Source organism: Ixodes scapularis, unplaced genomic scaffold (genome assembly GCF_016920785.2).
Source record: "Ixodes scapularis isolate PalLabHiFi unplaced genomic scaffold, ASM1692078v2 PGA_scaffold7__128_contigs__length_106722199, whole genome shotgun sequence".
In the NCBI taxonomy this organism is placed as follows: Eukaryota; Metazoa; Arthropoda; class Arachnida; order Ixodida; family Ixodidae; genus Ixodes; species Ixodes scapularis.
Genome location: NW_024609882.1, coordinates 10207011 through 10232647, shown reverse-complemented (window position 1 = coordinate 10232647; position 25637 = coordinate 10207011). Strand labels below are relative to the sequence as shown.

Here is a 25637-nt window from a genome sequence, read left to right as displayed (position 1 = left end):
TGCGCCGGTCTCTCCTTGGAGTGACGCTAGATCCAGCGAACTGGGACCACCTTCTGGAAACCCGGTTGGCGGCGTCCGTGGGGGGCGGGGGGGGGGGGGGGGGGGGGGGCGTGTTGAAGAGCTCCGCGACACCTCGCTGGGAATCCCCATCGTACGTCGCGGGGGCGCTGGGACTCCCCTTAAGAGGGGCTACCTGTCGCAACTCCTCGACCGGTGCCAACGCCTACTACGGGCGTCGACGACAGCAGCGACAGTTTTTCAGGGGAGGGGCAGAGTCTCCTTCCACCCTGAAGTGCTTTGCTACACACACCGCACACAGGTGAAGGAGCGGCGAGTCCCGCCCCTTCCAGTTCCTCCGTCGACGCCTCCGCCTAGCCAACCTTCTGTCCCAAGCTTCAACTCCCACTGCGAGGCCCTGGCGACTTCGGAGTCAACGATAGACCGCGCGACCCTGGCCACGCACCCTTTCTTGCACGACCTCCCCAAAGTTCCACCCACCACTGGCGATCAGCTGTTCAAGCCTCCCAATGCAGAGGAGGTTCACAACGCACTCCTGAATTGAAGACTGGATCGGCGCCGGGCCCAGATGGATTCCCGACCGAGTTCTACCGCACATTCTGGGATGTGCTGGGGGAGCATGCCCGTGCAGTCCTCTGCACCTTGTTCGCGGAGTCCTGCCGAAGTCCTTCCAGCTGGGCACGATAATCCTGTAGCCCAAAGAGGGAGGAGACCTCAGCGAGCCAGGGGCGTGGCGACCCATCACTTAGCTCAACGCAAGTTACAAGCTGCTCGATTCGGTGCTTGCACAACGGCTGCACGACATCCTCCCGGACATTTTAACAACGCGCCAGACGTGTTCGGTCGTGGGCCGCAGCGTCCACACACTGTCATCACTCACGAGAGACGTGCTTCACTACATGAACTCCCGCTGCGCCAGGGGTTTGATCACCTCTGGACCAGGCGAAAGCGTTCGACCGGGTTGAGCACCCTTTCCTTTTCGCCACGCTTGACGCCTTCATTCCCCCCGGAGGGTGTCCGCCTCTTCGAGGTCCTGTGCGCTGGCATGAAGAGTGATCTGTGCGTGGACGGCAGCATGGTGGCCAGCTTTTCCGTCACGCGAGGCGTACGCCAGGGCTGTCCACCCTCGCCGCTCCTCTTCGTTCTGTCGCTCGAGCCGTTCCTCACCAACATCGACCGGTGCTCCCTGGTGCGCCGCCTCCCTCTTCCCCGCAGCGGCGAGGAGAAGGCGACTGCGTACGCCGAAGACATCACATTGTACCTGCGACGCGGACGACCTTGGCGCAGCGCTTCAGGTCTTCGCGACGTACGGCTTGCTTTCGGGCGCACGCCTCAACGAGCAAAAGAGCAAAGCGCTGTGGGTTAACCGCCCACCAAACCCAGTCTTCCCGCTCCCGGCGACTGCCGTGGTGAAGATCCTAGGCGTAACGTACAACGCGATGGGAATCTGGCTCGAGATGTGGACCCACCTTGCTCGCGACATCACGGCAAGTGTGGTACGCGCCCGCGGCTACGCTCTTGCCATGGCCGAGCGCCGGTACCCGGCCCACTCGGTGTGCTGCGGGGGACTCTGGTACCTAGCGCAGGTGGTGGTACCACCGCGAAGCTTCATCAGACAAGTGCGAAGTTCTCTGTTCAGATTCTTCTGGGTGGAGAAGACCGAGCTCGTCACCCGCCAGGTGCTCTCCATCCCGCGCGAAAAGGGAGGATGGGGCTTCCCCTGCGTGAATGGCACGCCCGCGCTACTCCAGCTCAAGACAATGCTCATGATCCTACACGAAGCTGAGAACCCAACCAGATCTCTCGCTCTCTACTTCGTGGGGCACTACCGCCGAGACCTGGGTGTTGACCTTACCGGCTTGTCGGGTGCCTGTGCTGAGACACCGCCCCCGGCTTCCTGGAAAGCGCTCCAATAGACCGATCTCACCAAGCGTTCCACGCATGCGTGACGTCGCCATAACAGTAGTTCGTAGGAGGCAGACGCCAGTTCACGCGACAGCTCATGCTGCCTCATGGTCTGCTCTCGCAGACCTCCAGCAGGGTTGTGGCGCGTGCAAAAAGACTACAGCTCCCAAGATGCATATCGGCAGCAGTGGCGTACTCAAACTAGCTGGAGAGATCGGTCTATTGCACCGCCGCCTCGTGGAGCAGGCGGCGACGTGATCGCCGTGCTCAAGCAATCTGACATTCATTAGAAACAAAGGTTCGCTGCTACCAAAAATATATATACCAGTCTGGCTGTGTTCATTGCACAAAGTTTATGCGAGGAGCCGCACCGTGGCGCCACTGTCTTCTCGAATGCTCGACAAGACCTCGGAATAACACTGTCGGCTAGAGAGGACTACTTGACTGACCACCATGAGGGCCTCAGGAGGTCCTCAGTTAGTAAGCGGAACATGCTGCGAAGGCGGAGTCTATGGAGCTGTGACCGGTACATTGTCACCCGAGAACTTGGGAAGGCTGTGGCTGTGCCCCGGCTGACTTTTGAAAACTCAGTCATATGTGTTCCTAGTGAGCTACGCACATATCTTGGGCGGCGCCAAAGGGAGGTCGGATGACAGGCACTAGGGTGCCATGGACAAGTAGCCAATGAACTGATAGAAAGCGATGTCGGCTTGTCTTTCTTTGAAGCGCGGGAGGCAAACAGCTAGCTTCAGTACTACACACGTCTCCGGTACATGAACGGAGACCGGTGGGCTAGGCGAGTTTTTATGTACATTTACCTGAAGCATATCGACTCGACGTGGAGGAAGCGAGTCACTCGTCTTGGGACAAAGTTTAAGATCTTCAGCTTGGCCACTGAACCTCAAACAGAAAAGGAGTGGGTGAGCACAGTGCGGGAGGAAGTAAAGAGGGTTGAGAGGGACCGTTGGATGATCGGCATGCTACAACACCCTTCCATGCACATGTACGCGTCTCTGAAGACGGAGATTGCCCCGGTGACTTTCTGGGGGAACACACGGGGCAGTCGACTACTTATAGAGGCCCGTGTTGGTGCCCTACGTACCCGCCTATACCGAAGCAAGTACGATTTTTTCATTTCATTTCAGTGCTGGTCTTCAGGATGAGAGATGATTGGTAACATTTTCGAAGAAGATTGACGGGCAGGTGATGGCAGCAATGTGGTGGGGAAGGCCGTTCCAGTCTGGAGCTGCTCGGGGGAAGAATGGCGCAGAAAAAGTGACAGTGCGAGCGCGTGGGCGAGCAACCTGGAGAGGATGACTGGTGCGGTGAGATATGCGTGTGGGAGATACGATGTAAGGTGAGATACAGAGGGGGGAATTGAATAACTTGTGAAACAAACAGAGGGTGGCGATGCGGCGACGACAAGCGAGACTAAGTAAACCTGATTCAGCTTTCAGGGGTGATACGCTGGTATGGTACGAGTATGAAGAATGAATGAATCTAGTTGCGCGATTTTGGACTGCTTCGATTGTGTTGATGAGGTATACTTGGTGAGGGCCCCAGACGGCGGATGCATATTCAAGCTTTGATCTTATTAGTGATTTGTAGGCGAGTAGTCTTACTTCCTGAGGGGCGTGGCGTAGTTGACGTTTGAGGAATCCCAGGGTTTTGTTAGCAGATGAGGTAATGTTAGTAATATGCGTACGCCAAGATAATTCTACGGGGTGGTAGTGATGGTATAGGGAAAGAAAAGAGGATTGCGGCGGCGGTGAAAGGACATAACTTTACATTTAGTAGAGTTAAGTGACATTTACCAACGGTCGCACCATTGCAGCACGCGGTTAAGGTCGTTTTGGAGAGCAGATTGGTCCGATACGTTAGTGATGGAATGGTAGATGACGCAGTCATCTGCAAACATGCGAATATTACAGGATAAATGTTGCGGTAAATCATTAATATATATTAAAAATAAAAGCGGACCAAGAACAGACCCTTGGGGGACGCCCGATGTGACTGGGATGAGATTAGAAGACTGGTTGTTAACTAGGACAGATTGGGAGCGGTTTTTAAGAAATTCTTTGATCCATCGTAAGATATTATGGTCCAAGTTCAACTGAGCAAGTTTTAGTAGCAAGCGCTGATGAGATACTTTGTCAAATGCTTTTGAAAAATCTAAAAATATGGCGTCAGTTTGTATGTTAGAGTCGAGGTTAATGTGCAGATCATGAAGAAAGAGGGTTAACGATAGCAGCATGACTGACACGGTATCCAGTGCGTGTGGAGCGGGCGAAGAGACAGCCGACCATTCGCTGCTTGCGTGCAGGGCGCTACACCCAACGCCTGTCGTGGGTAGCCGCTTGAAGCAGGCACTTGGTTTCACCAACGAATAGACCCATGTTGTATGCTCCAAGCGGAGGCTCGAGGTATGGTGGCAGACTCGACTGAAAAATCGGGGTCGTGACCAAGACGACCAAGGTGACCAAGATGGCCAATAGCCGCTGCTTTACTTTTGGCTGGAGGGGCAAACACTCACTTAAAACGACGGTGTCATGGGAACTGATTAACTTTGACTGTGCGAAAGTGACGGTTGGCGAACTTTGGACACGTGCTAATTACTTCTCTTCCGTTGTGGTCCTTTTTATTTAGGTTTTCTTTTTTGCTTTTATTGGCATGTCTTACAAGACTCTCGTTACAAAGAGATCGGGCCTCAAATATACATACATACATACATGCTGCCAATAGCTGCGACGTCAAAAGATTGCGCAGCCAATAAGATGTCAAAGAACGAATTATGAATCAAGAGGAGCGAACATAATAGAAGATGCCCTGCGTGACTTAAGCTCTCCATTACTGTAGGGATGTCAAGTAAACAACATCATTCAACCATGTCATTCATCGGTGGATAGCGGAGATAGCAAATGGTGTTAACCGCATTTCGGCCTGTCTCCCCTAATGCAAACGTGTGTTTACATGCTGGTTACACATAACTGGAGATTAGATAAAGTAGCAGGGAAAATGAATAAGGTACGTAACTTGAAATTCCCTTCTCAATCGTTATCATCTTTTTTTGAGCAACGCAATTTTTACTTTCGTTTATATTTTTATTTGTTTTAAACTTATGAAATGTTAAAATATTTTTAGTTGTTTTAAACTTCTGCATCAGGAGAATAGTTGGGAGCGTGAATTGCTGTTGACTAATGATTAACGCTTCTTCTAATTATTACGGAAAAGTAAACCTTCCTCGTTGACACAGTGCTTAAATAAAATGATTTATTAATTAATGGATAACTCGCGTAATTTATGACGCCTACTTTGTAAGGCTTACCGCGATTTTCAAACTTGCTAGTTTATATAAATCAGGGGTCTCGAACATAAACCCCGCGGGCCACATATGTCCCGCAACTCGCTGGGCCGCGACCCGCGGGAAACCGGCAACGAGTCCCGTGTTCCTTGTCTTGATCGCTAGCAATGGCATCTGATGTAACCGTTTTATTTCCGCTCGAAGAATATAGCTCTGTCCATTTAACGTATTCGCATAGTTTATACTTATCTGTGTTCATTTGCCTTTTGCTTCGCTTTATTTTACGCTTCCCATTTTGTGTCACGATGAACACCCGTAGAACTATTCCGCTACTATACTCCGTTCCACAAGTTGTGTGCAGTGCCACGGCCACTCGATCCCCCCGTGGCAGTGCAGTGAAGTGCCTTCATACACACGCGCGCTTTTTGCTTGAGTGGCGACATCTCAACCATTTTTCCGCCCAATCGATTTTTTTTTTTACGCATTTCGAAGTGCGCGCAATCCTTTGTCACTCAGTTCGAGCGCGTAGCTTTCGCTAATGCATAGACGCCATTTTACCGCCCAAGTCACGCACCGAGTGCGCCAGAGTGTCACGCGGTGGCACATTTAGGGCAACAATGGATGTCTTCACTCTGAGACAGACAGACATGTAGGCACCCTACAGTGCAGGCCACGGTGTAGTGCTGGCGAAGGCAACGCCAGGCGAAGAGAGGAAGGGAAAGCACTAGGAAGGCGGGTCGGGAGAGGGGAGCGAGGGGAGGAACGGGAGAGCACTATACCCATTTTCACCTCAAGAAAAAAAAAAGTTTTGCGCATTGTTCATACACGGCGCAAAGTAGTTCTTACGAGATTTAGTTATCAGAGGAAAAAGCGATGCTTTTGGCGTTTTGAACGTGTACGTCTGGATTAGACAACATATAACTAATCTCAAATGCAAGCGCATATATCGTAATTCTCTACATTAACTGGGAAATCAGTAATGCTGCGCGACGAGCCGGACTTTTTTTCACTACGGTTCTTAAGGTGAAAACGGGTATAGGGAGTATTCACTCGACGCCATATTTGTGGGTACTGTTTAGAGCACATGCTCAGAACGAGCTCACATCAATAGGCTGCTAAGACCGGCACTCTTGATGGTGCGCAATTCACGTTGCAAAAGAACTGTGGAAGCTCGCCATCAGCACGCGCTCAGCATTCGCGCACACAGTTATGGCCGCCAGTGAATACTCCCTATTGGCGACGTGAGCGATCGAAAGCGTCGCTGTGGTTGGCCCACCACAACTGACCGAATGCTGACTATGACGCCAGCAAAGGATTTCTTATCGACGGAAATACGAGGAATATAAGAACTTCAATTTCGACGGTGTTGGCAGTGTTGCTTTGAGAGCGCTATGATTTCAGGCTGCCGCCATGCCCATTACAAACACCACCGAACTTGTTCACAAGGTAATGACGTCACGAAAGGCAACTGAACGAGGGCGCCACCGAAACTTCTCGCCGCTAATAGGAACGTTTGAGAGGGGAGGATGTTTCTCTCCTCCTTCGCAGCCGTCCTTGTGCTTGCCCTTTCGTCCCTCGCCTGGCGCTGCCTTGGTTTGTACTGCATGCAACTATAGACACAGAGTTAAGACTGCAAGTGCGAGCTTGTCACCGAAGGATGCATCTCGGCTGCGCAAAATCAAGATGGACAGGAGCAACTACCAAAGATAAAACTAAGAACTCGGGATCCTCGATGAAAAAAATATCCCAATTAAAAAAGACAAGGATTTTTTGTGTGTTCTAATAAAAGACGTCACGTAAGCAAGAACTGTCAAGTTAACTGATTGTTTTTAGAGACATGCTGAGCTTGCTTAATTCATGAGTGAATTCAGCAACGGGAACGACAGAATACATGCTCTCCTTCTTCCATTAAGGGGTGGTGTCATTTCAATTTTTGGTATCACATCAGGTCAAGGTCGAAAGTGGTAATATAAACACAGAATTAGCAAAACTGTGAGTTCACAAAAGGCAAAGAGCCGGAGGTCTCTTCTCCGTTAAATCTTGCTTGATTGGCTACATCGGATCGCCGCCTCTGCTGCCTTTGGGCGTAAAGTAAAACGGAGTGTAATAGCACTACGGCTAACGGGCCTAATAAAGAAACAACAACAAAAAAATACTCACCGTTGACCTTCTTCTTCTAAGCGTTGTGAAAGATGGTGGGGGGGGGGGGGGAGGAGAGGGCCAATACTCACCGTTGACCACCATGTTAGCCGTGTAGTTGGCAGATGCCGCGCTGTTGGACGCCACGCAGGTGTACTCCCCTCGGTTTTTGTAGTTCACCTGGTAGAGAGATACGCGAGCATCATGAATTAGAACGAGTCGAAATACTTACTTCGGCAACGGCATAAACCCAAACCCTGAGACCACGGGTAAAAAAATATAACCCGAAGAGACGCATCCCACAGGGCCTTTGGTTCTGTGTCTCTTCGTCTTCCTTTCCCACTCCAGTCTTTGCGATTCTAACCATATCGTGATGCAATGGGCCTGTTGAATCCTGGAGACCTATGTTGCGCTTTTTGGATTCCCACGGCGACTATGGAGAAGGAAGTGACGTCAACAACGCAGCAAGCGCAGATTGGATGTTGATTAGTGAGGGTCGCTGATGACGAATTTCCGCAGAAGAAACATCCAATCTGCGTTTTATTGCGTTGTTGACGTCACTTCCTTCTCCCTAATCGCCGTGGGAGTCCAAAAAGCGCGACATAGGTCTCCAGGGTACAATCCCCACCCCTGCTTGTTTGGATCTGGATGAGCATCGTACCGGCGTGCGGTCCTGTATCATTATAGCGTGATGCGCGCTAGAGACCCCAGCCTAGCAGTCGTACTGAACTGGCTAAATTGCTCATGTCTAGTGGGTAACAATGTCGCCATACTCTGGCAAACGAAACTCGTGCCGTATAAACAACTAACAAGTTTTGGGACGTCTGTTGTTGTTAATCGTACAATACATAAAACAAAACGTCTGGGTCCTTGACATTCCTGCAAAGCCCTGGGGAAGGCAAATCGCTCTAATCGACGGAGGGAGCTGGGTGAATGGCGAGGCTGGACAAATGTCCAGACCACTCATCTCAAGTAGGGGGCTGGATGGCGTATTGAACAAACAGGTTTCAAGCCACCGGAAGTAAGCGGATTGTCCCGGAAGTGAGTGCTTGACAGACTCCTCAACTTTCCAAGTGCTGGTGTCAACAGCGTTCTGGACGATGTAGTTTTTCTTGTCGTCTCACGGGAGTCTGTTTGTTGCATAGTAACAGCGCATGAAGAACAGGGAAGACTCCAGGGAAGCCATTGGATGGGAAAATTGTGAAATTCTAGTTCATCAGTTGTGCATATGTTGCACGTGCAAGTGCCTTATTATCGGAATATAATTCAAAAATAAATTATTAAAACCCGATCAAGAAACTAGAAAGAATCAACCAAAATATCTACGGAATGCAATAGGAAGCCTAGCAGACGCCTGACCTCCGGGACAAAACTCCAACTTCCGGCAACTTCACCTGCGCCAGCCTCGGATAAGGGCTATGCGACATCCAGCCTTTTTAGTAAACATCAATTTATCTGACCTAAAAATGACACGCTTTACTGTGGCAATGAGAAGATGAAACGTCTTGCTCAGTGCCACATCGCGCAACTTTTAAACATATTATTCGCCCCGTAATTCTTCGAAACTACTCCTTAGATTATACCTATTGGGTCTCCAAAGCGCTTCGCAGGAAAGTAGACTCTCCAGGTTCTATAGAGTGTTTGTATGTATATCTATATATATATATATATATATATATATATATATATATATATATATATATATATATAATGCGATATGAGCCTCTTGCAAGTCTTCACAACCGTAGGAGACATTAGTGCAGCAGCGTAAAGCGCTCTGCAGAAATATTCAGTTTTTATTGGCACGTACAGAGCACCATGCAGCTATCGACCATCGAATTTTCTGTTTTCTTTGTCGAAGTTAGTGCTTATGTTATAAAACCATTTGTTTGCGGAATTCGGTTAATTGAGAAGTAGACCAGCGCGGTTTAAATAAAGGCTTCGCTCGAACATTTGTGAATAAAATTAGGAAAAGCGCCTATTTATGTTTGCACCTTGTCGTCCTGTCTGCATGTGCGATTACAAATTCGATGATGCGGCAGTAGTGGTAGTTCACTAGTGAGATTGTGCTAAGCTCACTGCTGTTACACACTTACAGTACGCTGCCTGGAACGCGTCTCGGACTGGTGTGTGTATTGTGTCCGAAAAGGTGGTCAATCAATTTCCTTCTGGTGACGTCATAGACGTGTCATGCTGTCGCCCTTCGCGATCCCAACGGTGTACCATCAGCGGTGCTGGATGTAGCAAACGCCTGTTCTGTTGCATGTCGCTCTCTGGTGTGACAGTCCACGGAAGTTTCAGCAACCAGAAGTTAGCACGCCATGACGACAGCGACACTCGCGTTCGATTCTGCTTTTCGCCAGCACTTCTACGAATAAACCGCCAGGATCGCGACGTCCTACAGCATCACACTCAAGTTTCTATGACGCCATTTGTTGACACTTCCGGACCCCTTTTGATGTATCGGCAGGATAGGATGCTAAACTCACCAGTCGGAGACGCGCTCCCGGTACCATAGTAGTGATAGTTCGCTAGTGAGATTGTTCTGAGCTCAATGCTGTTACACACTTACAGCAAGCTAGGGCGTCCTGCCACTCCCAGACAACGTTTACTAACACAAAACAACCTACACTCGAGAGCCTAAATCTAAGCGATGAAGCAACTCAAACCATAGAGAGCGTTTGCAGTTCAACGGCGGACGTCTCATGGGCGGATTGGTCACTAGAGCGCATGCGCTGACTTGTCGCGTGGAGAGGAGAGCGGGCGAAAAGGTTGAACAGAGACCCTAGAAGAGACGTTAGCATACACCACGTGATTCCTATGGATCAGTTTTGAGACACTCTGTAGTCCAGGCAAATGAACCTACTCCCCGCCGATGAGGGCGACTTCTCACGTGCCTACCTGCTTGATGAAGAGGGTGGACGAGAACTCGTTGCTTGACTCGACCTTGACGTCAGCGCCGTTGGGCGCCAAGGGGCCGCGGTCCTTGAGCCAGCGGATGCGGACCGGGCTGTCTCCCTCGAGCACCGAGCAGGTCACGATGGCGCGCATGCCTTCCTTCAGGTTGGCCGGGAACGAGAAGGGACCGACGACGGGGGCCACTGCAAACCGCGAGGGGACGCTCCGTTAAACGGCCGTCGCATTGCTCGTACATCACACACAAAGACACGGCGTTTGCTACACACATTAGGGAGTTTTAGGGAACCGTTTTTGCGCACCCGATACGGTACGATGGGCCTTCCGGTACGAACTGCGCATGCGCTACAACAGAAGTCTCCCATGTGCGTAGCTTGTACCGGAGGGCCCATCGTACCGGATCGGAAGTGCAAAAACGGTTCCCTAAAACTCTCTATTAGGGAGTTTTAGAGAACCGTTTTTGCACATCCGGTACTGTACGATGGGCCCTCGTGTAAGAACTGCGCATGTGCTATGACAGAAGACTCGCACATGCGCAGTGCGTACCGGAGGGCCATCGTACAGTACCGGATGTGCAAAGACGGTTCCCTAAAACTCCCTAATAAAGAGCTTTAGGGAACCGTTTTTGCACTTCCGATACGGTACGAACTGCCCTCCGTTACGAACTGCGCCTATGCGAGTCTTCTGCGGTAACACATGCGCAGTTCGTACTGAATGACCCATCGTACCGTATGGGATGTGCAAAAACGGTACGTTCCCTAAAACTCCCTATTATGACGGAAATATTTGCGGACACGCCTCGAGCACGTTCGAAGCGCTTCATGCATGTGCATGCTTTTACCGTGTCAGTAGACAGTTTTTGTAAGACCAATGTGACGAGACCATCATAACAAGAAGGAATATGCCTCGGACACTGTCTGCACACTGTCTTCTCTTTGAGATTCTAGCAGTTTTACCGCGGCTTTAAAAGTTGGGATTCGTGTTTGCGGGGCTCAGTTTTCTTGGAATTTGCGGTTGCGTTTTTTAGAGGTTTATTTTATGTCCCCACAGGTTCGGTGTTTTTCGGTGCCTAGTTTAGGTGTTTTGTCAAAACTCGATGTTTATCGGGGCTAATGTTGTAGATACTAGCATGGGTGGGATCCAAATAGTTGAAATACGGTCCCGGTGCCTATGAAAGAAGGAAATGTGACAAGGTATCTGGCTCCGAAGTAACTCCCGTGGACAGTTCAGTGTGCACTGTGCTCGCGGTCAACGCAAAAATAACGCTATAAATAAAAATGTTCTTCCCGCAATCATTCGGGGTTTCTTTCTGAATACGAAAAACCGTTTCCTTTTTTTTTTTTTTGAACGTAAAGGAAAACGGGAGAAAACATTCTGGTTGACGCTCTTACTCACAGATATCACATCATAAAACAAAAACAAGAAAGGTTTGTTTTAATAAATACCCGAATGAAGATCCGGCGACTAACAAACGATTTTTGCCAATTTCCACCCCGTGCATACTTCTTTTTTTCTTGGAGTCTACACTCATACCATGTTAGTATAATACATGCACCGCCTAAAGACACTTTTCTGGAAAGTTTCACAGCACTTCAATCACTCATTTATTTATATATATAAAAAAATTGCGGTCGTACAGCGCACGAGAATATTTAATAGAAAAATTCAGGCCTGCGAAGATCCTCCTCTTCCTCTGTGAAACGTCATGACTGTGGGATGGCGCCAACTCGACAATAGACCTCTCGTAAAACGTGCAGCGCCGTCCGCGGCGCCTAAAAGAATGCCGGGAACTCTATGTACAACACTGGTTGCACCGGGCGACGGAGGAGAACGACGGATAAAACGAGGGCGCAGATGGGCGAGAGTACGCGTGAAACGGCGCTATCCTCTTTCTCTTTCAGTCACTCCAGTGTCGCTTGGTACATGCTGTGGGGGCAAGAAAAAGCATACAGGATTTCGTAAGCAAACTTTTGGGCTTTCTTTAAAAGGAAAAAAAAACATATTATTTGGACCTGAGCCCCATGCCGAGCATTCCTTCGACACGTTGATTGCACACGAGGCACAGCCGAATTCTGACGCATTACTCGTGTATAACTTGCGTCTTTGCTCGCTTTCACTGGAATGACGTCAAACTCTAGCGCACAGGCTTGAATTATTCTGGCTTGCGTTGTGTCCCCTCCCCAGAGAAAGCGTCGGAGCGTAGTGGAGACGAGCCGGAACGACCGGAATGCCGTAGAACCGCAACCACCAGACGCCCGCGCGATTCCGCCAAAACTTTGCTCCTCCACGCCAAAGCTCATTCAGCGGAGCGAGGGGCGGCAGCGTTGATTTCCCGTCGACAGGAAGAACCGCGACCAAAACGCACACAAAGGAATCGTCGTCCGTTTCGGGGGGTGCGAGAAATGTCGGGCAGTGCGATTGCGTCGCCAGCACGGCTCGCGCCGAGTTCCGACCGCGGCGAGCAGGACCGGCACGCCACCCGTCATTAGGCGGCCGGAGCCGGCGAACTCTCCCATTAGCATGCCAGAGAGCGCTCAGAGCGATAAGCCGCTGCGTCGGAATTCCCGAAGACACCGCGAGGCGCGACGCGAGATGCGAAGGGGGACGGCCGCGGTGCCCCGCTTTTTAGCATATTCATAACTCCCTCCTTGATTGCTCGTTAGCGCTGCGGCCAAGTTTTACCCAACGTTGCGCCTCTCCCCTGGAGGATTCGCTGTGTGAACAGGTATAGCAAAACAACGAGAAAAAAGCGCGGTGAGAACAGGAGAGATTCGGTATTGCGCGCAAACAGACTGCACCACGCCCCGCAGCCCGCGTTACGCGTGAACCAGTCATTTCCAACTTGGCTCTCACCGTTCATCCGTTATATGCGTTCTTTTTTTTTTTTTTTTGTTCTTATCTTATCTGAATTGGAGTTGGGGAATAATGATGATTTGGGCGGGGTTGCCGCCTCTTTCTTTTTTCAAGGGTTCGCAGGAATCCCACATTTTATTCTCAACTTACGCCGTGCGTTTTCTCCTGATGCAGCCGTTGCATTGGTCGCTGAAACCCACTAGAAAACAAAATTGAATGTGACGGGTTATTCCATTTCGCAAACTTGAAATCGGCAAAAGAAAAAAAAAAGAAAAAAAAAACTGCGCGCGCGTTTTTTACGAGCTCGTTTGATATTGTTTCTCTTTTTAATTCTCCTGTTTACTTAGAGTTTCCGCGCGTGCATATATACGAGCCAGTCCTAGTCTGGTGCCGCCGATATTGATTCCTCCTCCAGCAAAATTTGCTGAGTGAGTATGTTTGCCGTCCGGGTGTAGCTCGCCGAAAAAAGAAAAAAAAAAGAATATGAAACGTTCGTGACCAAAGCCATTATAATAATTAAAATCTTTTATGCATGCGAACCTTCGCGTTTTCGGAAGTTTGGGGCTTTGCCTCCAACCCCCCCCCCCCTCCCCCCCCATTGTTCGTTCGTCTGCAAACGTTTTTTTTTTTTTTTTTTTTTTTTTTTTGCGGTTGTCGACTCAGACAGTACTAGCCGGGTTTTGAAGATGTGTTTGTGTTTTTACGACGGCGCAAGTTTACATTCCTGGAACACGCTTCCCCGCACACTCGCACATAGAGAGAGAGAGAGAGAAAACAAAATAGTTAAGGGAGAACGAAAAGCCAAAGATGTCCGACCAGCATTCCCTCGCAACGCAAACGTTTCTTCTCCGATTGTCAGAAATATTAATGAGCGGGGAGAGCGAGAGCCAGCACAGACACGCGCCATATCGTCTAGCAAAGTGATCTTTCAACGGAGATGATTTTTTTACGACATGCGGGAGAGCAGCAGAATACGCACCGAGGCGGTTCGGCTGCTGCCTCTTCTGCCGTATGCTAATGGCGCCTGACGCCGGCATCGACGGGTCCGTTCGAATCGGAATGGCCCTTCATTCTCGCACTTGTGAAATATTTCCGAGGCCTTTTTCCGAGTGCGCACTCCATCTCGCTTCTCGTTCGACGGCCCGTTGGGCCTGTCGCGCTTTTTCGACCTCCCCTTGCGCGCAGCGGGATATCCCCGAGTTTTCCTCGATATATTGATTCGGGCGCGGGTGCTCTCCCGTGCGGATATATTTGATCAGAGCCAACATACGAAACGAACAAATGTTCCCGGCAAGTAACGGTACAAGTTTTGACGTCAAAATTATGGTAGAAAAGATGAGGGAACACTCGTCACGCGTTCACACGAGTGAGCTTTGACCTTCGCGAGCGTACGCTTCCGCGACTATGCCGGTATGCATTGTATGCGAGTTGGAACATGCTAACGTGTGGACCTGTTTGAGTATGGATTTAGATCCCGGGAGTTTGAGAGGGCATCGGTGTCGGCGCTTACGTGCTTTAAGCCTGGTTCACAGTGCTTATACATCATGCAAACACGACCGAGTCCCCGCAGTATCCGTGGTTCGAATGCCGCGTGCCAAGTTTCTTCTTGAACTCGTTGCCACGCGGAAATCTACGCACGGATTTTGTGTAACTTGCATCCGAATCTGTTTGCAGACTCTGTTTGGTATGATGTATGAGCAGTGTATGAGTATGAGTGTGATCCCGGCTTTAAGCTGGGGTCACACTGCTGATACATCATACAAAAGACAGTGTGCATGCAAACACGAACGAGTCACCGCAATATCCATGGTTCGAATGCCAAGAGCCAAGTTTTCTGCTTGAACTCATTGCAACGCGGCATTTGATTCACGGATGTCACGTTGATTCGCGTTCCAGACTGTATGATGACTGCCGTTTGTATAATGTATAAGCATTGTGACCCTGGTTTAGTCACCCTCAGCTTGATGTATGATGACTGCCGTTTGTATAATCAATAAGCATTGTGACCCTGGTTTAGTCACCCTCAGCTTTAAAAAGAACGTCGGACGGGGTGAGTTTCGATCTTCTATGATCGCTTCACTGTCCAAAACATTGCCGCATTAACGAATCACAATTTCAAGCATCAAATCACGAAGACAATAGCCTAAACGTTATAAGTGACATCCTGACTTTTAAATTGCCAGGGACTATGCACACCGCAATTTCGTCTGCTTTTCGCTCAGGGATTGGTGTGATATCACAACGAAGAGCTCTGATTGGCTCCGATTGAAAGCATAGAGGGACAACCTCAAGATAGTTAGCATTCAGGTTTACCCGCTATCCTTCCAATCAGAGGAAATCAGAGCTCGGAGTTGCGATATCACACCAATGCCTGGGCGAGAACCAGACGAAATTGCGCTGTGCATAGAAAGCCTAGATTTAAGAGAGGAAGCAACTGAAGCCACGGAGAGCGTGCGCAATTTAATGGCGGAAGCAGACGTGTTTTCCTCGCGTATGTGTGCGACGCCGGGTGGCGAGAAGGATAGCGGAAGAAAGACCATGCAGGGCCCAGAGACGCTTGCAAACAATCGACACTTTTGGCCGCGAACCCTCAGCTCGTTCTACAAACGCGCCCGTGAGGATGTGATCCGGACCGAGCACTTAGGAACACCCCGAAATCTAGGCACACAGGTACGTATACCGGTCTGGATATATAGCTCCCTAGCCACGGCGGAGCCGGTTTTTGGGCACCAGTATTGTTCTTACGAGTCCTAATTTCTGCTAAATCGAATGCTAAATTGAGCGCTGCAATCGCACAGCAACACAGCAACGTAGGCTCTGATTGGCCCGTTTAAAGACGCGAGCGCTCGTGATCACACTGATGGGCGAAAGAAAAAAGGATAAAGGTAAACGGTACTTCCTGGTTGAAGTCATGCAGAAAGGTTCTCATTTCGCTATCGACGTCAAAGGTTATGGGCAGAAGTTTCAAATCAGGCCTTTCGAATATATTATTTTTTTTCCCTACAAGTAACCAGTTTCTAAGCTTTAAGATTTCTGGGGCGATCCCTAAGAATCCTTTTCAGTGTAGTACAACATTAAAAATAAATATCAATACTGGTATTGTGAGTAGCCATTTAAGCCATAGTCACACTGCTCCTACATCGTACGAAAGGCACAGTGTTAGCTACAGACGGGATGACAAAATTATTTATTTTTTATTTATTTATTCATTCTGCCAGCCGTGAGGCCAAGGCAGGAGTGGTACATATTTTCAAAAACATACCAAGGACACACAAAGAATTCAATAATTCAGTCACATCCCTTGGTGACATGGGTAGGAAGTAACATTTCAATTTCCTTCACAAAAGTTGACACACTTTGAGAGTTGACTATACATTCAGGCAGCTTAATCCAGAAATCAATACATCGAACAAAAAAGGAGTGCTTAAAATGATCCGTAGAGTATTGATAGGATTGGATATTTAAGCTATGTTTTATTCTGTGGTACACCGGAGGAGACATCACGACGTATTTTCGGGTATCCAACATCGAATGACCATGAAATATCTGAAAAAAAAAAAAAAAAGTTTCATTCTATTCGTTTATAATCTGGTTTTTATGCTAGGCAGGCCTGCTTGCTCCTTGAGTTTTGTGACCGACTCAGTCGACCGGTAGCAATTAAAGATAAATCTAGCGGCCTTATTTTGAATTCTTTCCAATTCATAAATATTTTGATTTGTGAATGACTCCCAAACCGGACTAGCGTATTCCAGAGTTGGCGAAATTTGACACTTAAAGGCGATTAATTTGACATCGAAACTAGCGAACTCCAACTTTGTTTTAAGCATCCATAGTTTTTGAAAGGCTTTCTTACATACATAGTCAATATGGGAGTTACAGCTTAAGTCACTTCTTAAGTGCACTCCAAGGTATTTATATTCGTTAACTTTAACAAGCGGAAGACCATTAATACTGTAGTTAAATTGTAAGTGTTGTTTTTTGCGCGTTACATTCATGTAGACCGTCTTACTTATATTCAGTTCCATCTGCCAGTCAGCACACCATTTCATTATCTTACGCAAGTGCTTGTCCAAATTTAGTTGGTCTTCATTGGAACTGATATTGGAGTAAATCTCAGTGTCATCCGCAAAGTGCTTTAAAGTTACCGCGGAGTCAAAGTCCTTTCCCATGTCGCTGATAAATAATATAAAAAGAAGCGGTCCAAGTACCGATCCCTGCGGGACGCCGGATATTACTTGTAATGATTCTGTTCTCTCCTTTTTAAAATACACATACTGTTCCCGTCCTGATAAATATCAGTTCAACCAATCGACTATCTGATCATTCTTAAGAACGTGACTAAGCTTGTACAACAATTTCGGGTGCGATACGCGGTCAAAAGCTTTAGCGAAATCTAAAAATATAATATCTGCCTGCTCCCCTTTATCTGCGGTTATGCTCAAATCATGAAAAATTTCGATTAGCTGCGTAGTTGTAGAACACCCCCGTCTGAATCCATACTGATTAGAGCCCAGAAGTTTGTTACTCTCAATAAAAGTGATCAAATGTTTCGATAAGATATGTTCTAAAGTTTTACAGCACGTGCTCGTTAGGGAAATCGGTCGATAATTACTCAAGATAGTTTTATCACCCTTCTTATGGACCGGAATTATCTTGCCACATTTCCAATCTCGGAGAATTATTCCTTTGTCAAGTGTTAGGTTAAAAATTATTACCAGGTAATGGGAGCACCATTCTGCATATCTTTTTAGAAATATATTAGGTATTTCGTCAGGCCCGGATGATTTTTTAGCATCAAGGATTAATAAGAAATTGAACAGACCTTGCTGGTTCACTGTCACGTCAGTTATAGCAGGAATGCCACAAGACACGTAGAAATTGGGAAGGATGCCATCGTCTCTTGTGAAAACTGACTGAAAGTAATGGTTGAATGATGAAGCAACTTGCCACTTGTCTGTTATAATAGAACCGTTCTTGACAGTACCTGGAACAGTTTCCTTAACCGGAGATAAATGTCGCCAAAACTTTTCTGGGGAATTTTTTAGAAAGTTTGTGAGCGAATTTTCCATATAAAAACATTTAGCATTGCGAACCTCCGATTTAAGAGTATCCGAAAGGCCCTGTACTTCCTCTCGCTTTTGAGGTGTCTCGCATTTTTTTAGATTCCGCCTTTTTCTTTTTAGCCTACGCTTCATGCGAATAATATTTTTTGTTATCCACGGGTTTTGCTTGGAGATTTTTTTGACTCGGAGGGGAATAAAATTGTTGATGGCAGTGTGAACCATAGTTTTAAATCAGACATGTTTCAAGCATGATCGAAGGCCGTCTCCCTCTTACCTATGTATGCTTTGAACAGGACTGCCGACAGTTTCTGCATGACCAATGACGCAGGTCTGTCTACAAAAAAAAAAACAAAAAAAAACAAAAAACACACACACACAAAAAAAGCGCGGCTCAAGCAATGTCGATAAACCGTCTTTTGTGTAATGTATTAAGAGTGTAACCGTGGCTTCAAGCTGTCAGTTTCTACAAAGTGCACGAGAAGCAATAAATCACACTCTTCTTGTGTCTCAGAACGCTTCTATGCCCCATAAAGTTTCACTCTGCCTGTTTTTCGTTTTTTTTTTTTGCGTTTTGTTTTAGTTGTTTTAAATACCGCAGCAAGAACTGAGCAGAGAGTGCCACGAGTGCGAAAGCAGCCTCCACCGCCCTAAGTCCCGGGCCAATGCCTGTCCCGGCTCGGGGCTCACCGAGGACGTTGACGAAGAGTTCCCCCGACGCCGAGTCCCCCCGGGGTCCGTTGGCCACGCAGCGGTACGAGCCCTCGTCTCCGCTCCGCTCCACCTTGAGCACGCTCAGGGTGCCGTTCGGGAAGACGCTCTGCCGCTTGCTCTGCGGAAGCTTGGCGTCTCCTGCGATCATGGGGGAAACGGCACAACGACATCAGGTGCCTCGACGCAACCACGCGGCACAAGAAACATTGCCCTACTCACTTATTTAATGCGATTTCCATCAAATAACATTAGAAAGTTTTAGAGAACGAAGCTGCTAATTTATCTGCTACATTGGAATGTTGTACATTAATTTACTGACTTGTGTTTTTTTTTTTTTTTACAATGTGATGCATTTTTTTTGTGACCTAAAGCTGTTGCCAATTCGGGAGGGGGCTCATAGCACTCGTCAAGCTGCACAAATTCAGATTTTTTCCTCAGTCCCCTTCCATCATGTACTTGTGCTTGATGGAAAAATAAACATTATTATCATTATTATTTTAAGTCCAAAGGACTCGGACTCAGAAGGCAGCTTGAGGAATCGCACTGCGCAAACGCAGAAGTTGAAAAAATTCCAAGCTGCTATCAGGCACCCGAAGCTTTGGGGCACACCGAACCAGCTCGGGATCCCGACTACGAGCGTGGCGCGTACACTGCACTGCGCCAGGAAAGGAGTGTGCTGATGGACCGATCATATTATTAATAATAATGCTGTGTGTAGGTTTACACAACCGGAAGTTAGTCAGCATCGATGGGCGTCTGGTGTCTCAGCTGTAATGAGAAATCTGGCCAGTGCAGTACAACAGCTAGACTGCGGTATTTAACGTGCACCACGCAGTAGTGATACAAGATCGCACGCCGGTAGGATGCTCATCCAGATCGAAATGGGTAGGGGAGGGGATTGAGCCCAGGGTCCCTGGGTTCTGCAGCGGGAGTTTTAGCTCGACGTGTTTCGAGCTGGTGTCCGCTAGCCCCATTCTGCCAGCGATCTCTCGATGGGCCGATCAGTTAAAGGGCTTATGAAACGATACCGGGTTGGAATGTTCATGACTTTGCAGAGGCGTACTGGTCCAACTCTGGCCCAGGTATATTTGCACAGACCAGCACTGATTCACAAACTTCCTTGTCGCAGTGAAAGTGCGAGGATAAGAGGGAACTATTTCATTCAGTCCTGCCTTCGCAAAGGTTGATGATGTACTTTTGGGATCAAAACCACCCGCCTGAAGACAGTCGAGCGCGGCTCATGGATTGGACACGAGACCGGCGGGATCCGGACATTTCGGTGTGGGACGTTTCGGTGTAGGGCGTTTCGGTGCACGGACTTTTCGGTGCACGGACTTTCTCGGTGCGCGGACATTTCGGGGCATGAACTTTTCGGTGCACGGACATTTCGGGGCATGGTCACTCAAAATCACGAGTATTTTTTTTTTGTTTTGTTTGCTCTAAAAGTAATAAGCATAATTTTATCTAAAAATGATTTTTTTCGCACTTCATAAATTTGTAACTTGGTCATCCATTTAGGGCACTTACTCATATACGAACTAAGTGACCTTGTTAGGCGCAGCACCATCCTGCGGGAGGGCTGGATACGTTGGACGTTGTGTTTAATTTGCCGGTGTCTCTTTTCCAACGTACGCGCTAGACGCATCACATCGTGTTTACGCCTTGGGTCGACACAGGCGTTCTCGGCGCCTTCTGCAAAGGTGTGGGCTTCATTATTAGTAGTATGTGTAGGAAAGACCCCAACAGCAAGAAGCTTGAGATTATTGAAAATTACCCGAGATATGTGATGCGACTATACTCTGTTTCACCTTCAGTCCGAGCGCCGCTGACGCTAGGAGCCACCCCAGCCAATCCAGCGTTGAGAGAGTCTCATGTGACCTTGAGCTCTTTGTGTCGCTCTGCCCAACCGGCAGGTCACGCGATTTTCTCCCGGCGATGATCGGCTTAGATAGCTTGTGGCATCCACTGCGCTCGGACTGAAGGTAGAACGGAGTATAGTGTGTACGTTGGAAAAGAGACACCGACAAACGAACCATAAAGTCCAACGTCTCCAATCCTCACGTAGAATGGTACTGCGCCTAACAAACTCACTTAGGCGGTATATCAGTGAGGGGCCGTAAATTGATTACCAAGTATAAAAAATTATAAAGTTAGAAAAAATAAAATTTCTAGCTGAAGTAATGCTTATTACGTTTAGAAAAAAAACAAAAAAAAAACACATGATTTTGATTGGCCATGCACCGAAATGTCCGTGCACCGAAAAGTCCGTGCACCGAAATGTCCGCGTACCGAGAAGTCCCACACCGAAAAGTCCGTGCACCGAAAAGTCTGTGCACCGAAAAGTCCGTACACCGAAATAACCGTGCACCGAAAAATCCGTGCACCGAAACGTCCGCACCGAAACGCCCTACACCGAAACGCCCTACACCGGAAAGTACTAGACCCGAGAACTCCGTGAGAACTTGACATCGGCTGGTCATAATCAATGCATCAGCGGATAGTCGACAGGTGGCTCGTGTTCAATCATTTCGGTGATAAGAATACCCGACCTCTAACAATGCCTGGAACTCAGCACGCGTTTTCTACATGGGTAACTCCAGGGCGTGGTTATGATTAATGTTGGCGGCATAAGATATGTACCAGGCCACGTGGCCACTTGTTCTGGCTCCGGGACTTACCGCCGAATTCAGAAACCTCCCTCAAACTACACTCAAACTGAAGGGCCCCTCCACTTCCTCGAGGAAGGCGCGACGGCCGGCGCTGGCCAATCGCGAGGACGGATTCGCCGTCGCGATTGGCGTGGAGTCGAGGAAGTGGAGGGGCCCTTCAGTTTGAGTGTAGTTTGAGTGAGGTTTCTGAATTCGGCGGTTAGTGTCCCGTTCACCAGGCAAGACTGACCCCCCCTTGGTTGCCGGCGTGTTGTGCAATTTTGACCACTAGACAAGTGACCGTATACCAAATCCTGAAGATTTACGCAAAACTAAGCAGAGATTTGAATTACGATCAGTGTAGTAAACATGATAAACTATTTTTTTTTTTCAATTCTGTTAGCCCCAAATACCAGTGTCAAGCTCCAATAAAAACCCAAAATACATCACCGCGGCTGACTGCATCTAGCGGAAGCATTGACAAGCTGCCCGAGTTTTTGTCGTACAAGCACATTTGGGACTTAAAACGAACGAAACATAACTTATCTTTTCGGTGTTGTTATTAAAGATCAATATAAGCACTTATTTGTGCGTGGTACTTCATTAAAATTTCGAAATAAAACTCTAATGTCACGAGTCTAGTGGTCAAAAATGTGCAACATGGCGGCGGTCAATTGGGGGTCTTTTTCAGCTGCCAGTTTACCGCTCTACGGCCCTCTACTTCGTTGGGTCCTATAGACCTTTGCAGAAATCGCCTTCTGCGCGCTGCCATTTTAGTTCTTTAGTTATTTTTTTATAGCAACATTGTCGATCTTGACATTCTGGCAATGCTCTTATGCCCTTCGGTCGGCTTATCGCGGCAAGCCTACCACATCAACGCTTTTGATCGCGCACGAGCGATGAAGGCAGGGAGACGCTTGACTATTTCCACAGTAACCACCGCGGATGCTGCGAAGGGGTGTCACGACATAGGTCCGCGTCAGAGCGTAAGCAGCGCCTCCGGTAACCGCTGCGTGAGGTCTGTTTTTACCCATCGTGTGTTTCAGGCTTAAAGGACACATGCAAAGGAAACAAAAACCTTTTTTTTTAAGCAGACTCGTTGGGAAAAGGAAGTCATAAAATGAATTTACAACAAAAAAGAAAAAACCTTTAGAGCTATATTTACGGCGCGATACGATTCTGTAGTTTGCCCCCGAGGACAGCACGCAAAAAATGGCCCCTGTTTATCACGTGACTCGCCACTATTTGTCACGTGGTGTTTCCGCTCGTTCCGAAGCTTTCTATTGTCTCTAAAAGTTACTTATTCATCCTTGTTTCAAGCGAAACAAAAAACGAATATTAATAAGTAACTTTTAGAGCCCAAAAGGAAGCTCCCGAAAAAGCGCAAGCAGACGTGATAGGCCTGTGCACCGATCAGGTGGCGGGCGGTGGCGCCCGGGAGCAGACGAAGTTGCGCGCCAGCGGCGGCGGCGTCGAGGAGAAACGCGTTGAACCGAGGCGCACTACGCTCAGCGTGCGGCGGCGGCGTGAAAATGTGACCCGCGGCGGCACTACAAATTCGTTTTGTTCCGAAAATATAGCTCTATATTTTTTTTGTTGTAAATTCGATTTATAACATTCTCTTTCCATCTAGACTGTTTTTTTTTTATTATTTTTTCTTTGTACATGTCCTTAAGGGTGACTCTAGTTCGTCGTTTGCGCTCCGGAATTGCGAAGTCCGCGTGACCCAAGGTGAAACCGACCTTTGTACCAGAGTATCTGGCTGATGGGGTGCCCCGCCGCCGGGCAGCTGACGACCAGCGTGGCCCCGGCGAGCACGGACACGTTGCTCATGGCCCTGACGAACGGCGGGCCCCTCACGTTCAGCCTGGCGCCGTGCACCACGCTCTCCACGTCGTTGCTCACGTGGCACTCGTAGCGGCCGCCGTCCTCCGTCGTGGCCGACGTGATGTTCACGAACGAGTTGACGAAGCCGTCGTTGGTGACGAAGTCGCCGATGCGCAGCCGGAGGTTCTCCACCACGGGACTACCGTCCAGCGACCACGTGATCTGGGGAAGTGGCGTGCCCGTCGCGGCACACTTGAGGGACACGGGCGTGCCCGGGTCCGTCGTCTGCTCCGCGAACCGGAAGGTCAGCACCGGCGGATCATCTGCGATGGGCAGTGGCGGTGTTCAGCCGCGGTCAGACCGTTAAAGCCGCAGACCTTCACTGCTCGCAAACGAGGAGTTTTTAGATAACCGTCAGGAGTGTTCCAGCACCACCTAGACAGCGAGACAGGAGGGCTCAATTTGGTTACGTCACCATAAAAGGGCCAACGCGAGCCGCAGATTGGACGCGAGTGTTAACGTCATCGCTCGGCTAAGACTCGTGTCATGGCTGATTGAGGACGAGCCTGACTCGAACGCTGGCCCAGCACTGTTGTTCAACCACGGTGCTCAGTTTGCCTCATTAGGTGACGCAATACAGTCAAACCTCCGGCCTTGTTATCAAGGATGTGTGCACTCTACAGGGTGTTCACCCCCCCTCCTCCCAACCACAACAAATGTACAATGTTTTTTTTCTCTTTCACTGCAAAAGTAATTTACGCATTGCTGAATGCTCATTCGCTGCCCAAACAGAGGTGTTAGCGGTCCGAATCCAAATGCCAAAGTTTTGGAACTAAGCGTTATCTCATTCAAAAGTTATAAACGAGTTTCAAAAAATTTGAAATGGCAAAATGTAAAGCCTGTTTTGTTAGGGGCGTAGCTCCTTAGGGTCTAGCCTTGTCTGTCCGGCGCCCGTGCTCACATCGATCTTGCCGGTGCTCGTGCTCGTGACCTCACGTGCTCACGTGCTCGTGTAGGGCAAAAAATAAAAAAAAATTATGGAAAAGAAAATATTTGCGTAGTCGACAGGATTCGAACTTCTGCGTGGAGACCCCAATGGATTTCTAGTCCATCGCCTTAACCACTCGGCCACGACTGCGGGACGAGTAGAGAGCTCCAAGATGTGGAAGTAACTCAAGAGCTGGGGATGTCATGGATGAAACGTTGTATGTAGCCGCTTAACGTCTATACGGGAGAGGGCGCTGCGATCAAATGCGTATATAATCGCGTTAAACTTTGCATGCATTGGCTCAACGTTTATAGACAAGAGGGCGCTGCGGTCAAATGCTCAAATGCACATATAACCACGTTCCATACCACACATTTTCTTTCTGACATGGATGAAAACGAACGAAAGGCTCGGCGTGCTGCGGCTCAGCGTCTACGCAGACAAGCACCACCAGAGCTTCGCCCCAATCAACATCATTCACCACGTGGAGATGCGGTCAATTTTCGCGTCCCGTAACTAGCGCCATTCAGCTCCATGCATTCGAGAGAGCTCGGTCGGCACTTATTGAAAATTTCCGATTATCGCTTAAAACTTTTTAATAAGATAACGGTTAGTTCTAAAACTTTAGCACCTGGTTCGTACCACTAGTGCTACAATCGGGCAGAAATTGCGAGTTCGGCGATGCGTAGTTTATATTTGCGGTAAAAAAACAAACTGGTAAGTGCTAGTTATCTTTTCGGTGGGGGGCCGGGGGGGGGGGGGAGAGGGGGGGGGAGAGGGGGGGGAGGAGGGGGGTGCGTAGTTTGCACTTGAAGACAACTTCCCCCGGCCTTCCCAAAGAAAGGAGGGGTGCTAGTGTATAGATTTATTCTGTGTTGAAGCGCGCACTCCCGTTCATTTAGGTGCACTCCTAGGTTGGCATTGTTATTACCGCCAACGATTCCTTATAGCATCTTCCAACCCACAGAGATGTGCACATTGCGTTCGATCTGCCACGGCTCCTCGCTCGGTTTTCCGGCTGTGTGCTTTGCAAAGACACTCTTCATTTATGTAAGGTCGCGGTGGCCTCGATTCCTCGATTATTTACGAAAAAGGGCATTTAATTAAAAAAAAAAAAAGAAAACTACGGGCAGAGGAGACATCGCACCCGAAAGGAGAGGTTTGAATCAATGATTTTATGTGGGTAATGTTTGTACATGTTGCAGTCAGGCAGCCACCGCAGCTAATCTGCGGCTTTTAACATGCATAAGCAGTAGTGATGAACGGGA

At 48.6% G+C, this 25637-nt stretch overlaps 1 protein-coding gene across 1 annotated transcript in view; it reads right to left on the bottom strand.

The window, feature by feature from the left end:
- LOC8040201 (Down syndrome cell adhesion molecule-like protein 1 homolog) overlaps positions 1–25637 on the bottom strand; it is a 94831-nt gene that overhangs the window by 52074 nt on the left and 17120 nt on the right. The window contains exons 3-6 of the mRNA XM_042286376.1: positions 23297–23704; positions 18883–19044; positions 10265–10464; positions 7456–7543 (exon numbers count right to left, since the gene is read on the bottom strand). Coding sequence (XP_042142310.1) covers positions 7456–7543; positions 10265–10464; positions 18883–19044; positions 23297–23704 — 858 coding nt within the window. The remainder of the gene's footprint in view (positions 1–7455; positions 7544–10264; positions 10465–18882; positions 19045–23296; positions 23705–25637) is intronic.